Here is a 2,447-nt window from a genome sequence, read left to right on the forward strand (position 1 = left end):
AACCCTCGGACGGGAGCGCCGCCGCGCTTCCCAAGCGGCGCACTATCCAGTGCGCCACCGGGCCGGCCCGCCAGGCTCATTTTTTATCACCATCCAACAGCTCTCACTTTTGCCCATTGACTGCTTTGCCCTGTGCCATCTTCATACCACATAGTATCTGTTAAAGGCGAGACAGCAACAGCTGTCCATTATGCTGGGGTCCCATGCTAGGGCCATCTGTATGCCAAGCTTGTTCTGTGATAGGTCCCTGTCCGTCATGGAAAGATGTAGCCTCACCTCCATGGGTGAGGGTTGTGTCAAAGTTTCCTCCATAACCTCTACTGGGCCTAGCACAGTTTGCAACTCTTTGAACAGAGGAATCATTGGCACAGTGCTTCTTTGTTCTATATATGCTCCCCATTTAGACAGAGTGGGAGTCTGAGCTACACCTGTTTTAGGGTTGGTGTCCCACATGCTCAGCCAACCTAATATGGGATATGTTGTCCTTACTAGGACTTTGGCAGTTCCTGTGATAGCTTCAGTGGCCATCAAGGCAGAATATACAGCTGCTAGCTGTTTTTCTGTTAGAGAATAGCATACTTCAGCACCCTTCCAGAGCTGAGACCAGAATCCTATAGGTGTTCAGAATCGGTCTTGTCTCTGCCACAGACCCCATCCTAATCCCTCTCGGGTGATATGTATGTCTAATTCAAAAGGTTTAGTGGGATCAGCCACTTGTAAAGCCTGTACTTGCTGTATTGCCCTTTTTGTAGCCCAGTAAGCCTGTTCTACTTCCTCAGTCCAATCCTATGGGGCTCCTTTCTTTGTTAATGCATATAGTGGGTGTGCCATTTGAGTCATATGGAGTACAAAAGCTCTCCAATACCCCAGAAGTCCCAAATATGTCTGTAGCTGAGCTACAGTTGTGGGTTGAGGGTATGCCTGTATCTTGTCTACAATAGCTTCTGGGATGACCCTTGTCTTACCCGACCAGACCACTCCTAAGAATTTGACTGACAGCCCCGGTACTTGTACTTTGGCTGTGTTCATGGCCTACCCAGATTGTTCAAGATGGCTTAGCAGTGTTGGAGCTGCCTGGGTTAAATCTGTAAGAGAATCAGAGGTTAACAACACATCATCAATGTAGTGAAACATTGTAACTGTGCTGGGCTTTGTCCACTTGGCTAGGTTCCCAGCCACTAAACCATGACAGATGGTTGGGTTATGCAGATAACCTTGGGGCAGTACTTGAAAGGTCCACTGCCTCCCCAGCTGAAGACAAACTAATCTTGGCTATCGGCTGAGATTGGAATAGAGAAGAAAGCATTTGCAAGGTTCAATACATAATGATAAGTTCCCAGCTGAGTCATCAAGTCATGAACCAAAGGCATGGGTGCATGCAAAGGAGGCACTACTTTGTTTAGTTCTTGATAGTCTATAGTCATTCTCCAGGTACCATCAGGTTTTTTCACTGGCCGTACTGGAGCATTAAATGAGCTTTGAACTGGTCGAATAATGCCAACTTTTTCTAATTCCAATATAGTGGCACCTATCTTTGCATGTCCTCCTGGTAGGCGATACTGCTTTACATTAACCATGCGTCTTGGCTGGGGTAACACCAATGGGTCATGTTTAGCATATCCCCGTAACACAGGCTTTATTGTCCATATTCGTAGCTGAAACTCTCCAACTGTTGTTTGCAGGTGCAAGCCATAATGTACATCCACACCCAAGATGTACTCAGCTACTGGGGATATATATACAATATACACTCTAGGGGGAAATCGTCCTATGCTTAATGGCAGTGACACAGCTTTGACTTCAATAGTATGTCCTCCATATCCATCTATATGAACTGTGGCCCCTGGAAACTTACCTGGGTTGCCATATATCAGGCTACATTCTGCACCTGTATCTACCAATGCCAATACACGCTGCACATTAGTCCTTGACCAGTGTATTGCCAATTCAATGTGAGGCCTCTGGTCCTCACCTGCCCTCAAAAGGCAAGTACCTTGGCCTGCTCCCTAATCAAACTGGAACATTTCATCCGCCTCCTCAGAAGCAATCAAAAAATCCTTTAAGTCCACCAAGAGCACTTTGCTACCTGTTTCTGGACATTTAGTGAAATGCTGTTCAGGGCGTAATTGCTGCCAAAAGGCAAACAGGACTGCATTTGGCTGCTGGCCAATTTTCTTGCTATCAACCCCTGCTGCAAGCAAGTCAAGCCACATCTGCTTACGGCTAGTCTTGCTTTGTCCCCTTAGGATAAGATTCTGATCATTTCTTAGGGGTCGGGTCTTAGTCAACTTCCGGACCCCTTTTGCTTGCCTGCTATCCTCTGCTTCACCCAGGCTGGCAATCATGGTCATTACTTCATGTATAGGACGACCAATGTATGAGGCCAGTTTGGCCATCGGTGACACAAAGGATGTTGAGGGGGCATTTTGCAGCACTATGTCTCTCAT

General features: G+C 46.9%; 1 protein-coding gene across 1 annotated transcript in view; it reads left to right on the forward strand.

Moving 5' to 3' along the window:
• The window catches only part of LOC103598611 (spectrin beta chain, non-erythrocytic 4-like), a 94,314-nt gene that overhangs the window by 25,547 nt on the left and 66,320 nt on the right, over nucleotides 1–2,447 (forward strand). The window contains 1 exon segment of the mRNA XM_008582647.1: nucleotides 244–284. Coding sequence (XP_008580869.1) covers nucleotides 244–284 — 41 coding nt within the window.

The sequence above is a fragment of the Galeopterus variegatus genome, unplaced genomic scaffold (genome assembly GCF_000696425.1).
Source record: "Galeopterus variegatus unplaced genomic scaffold, G_variegatus-3.0.2 Scaffold93, whole genome shotgun sequence".
Lineage (NCBI taxonomy): Eukaryota > Metazoa > Chordata > Mammalia > Dermoptera > Cynocephalidae > Galeopterus > Galeopterus variegatus.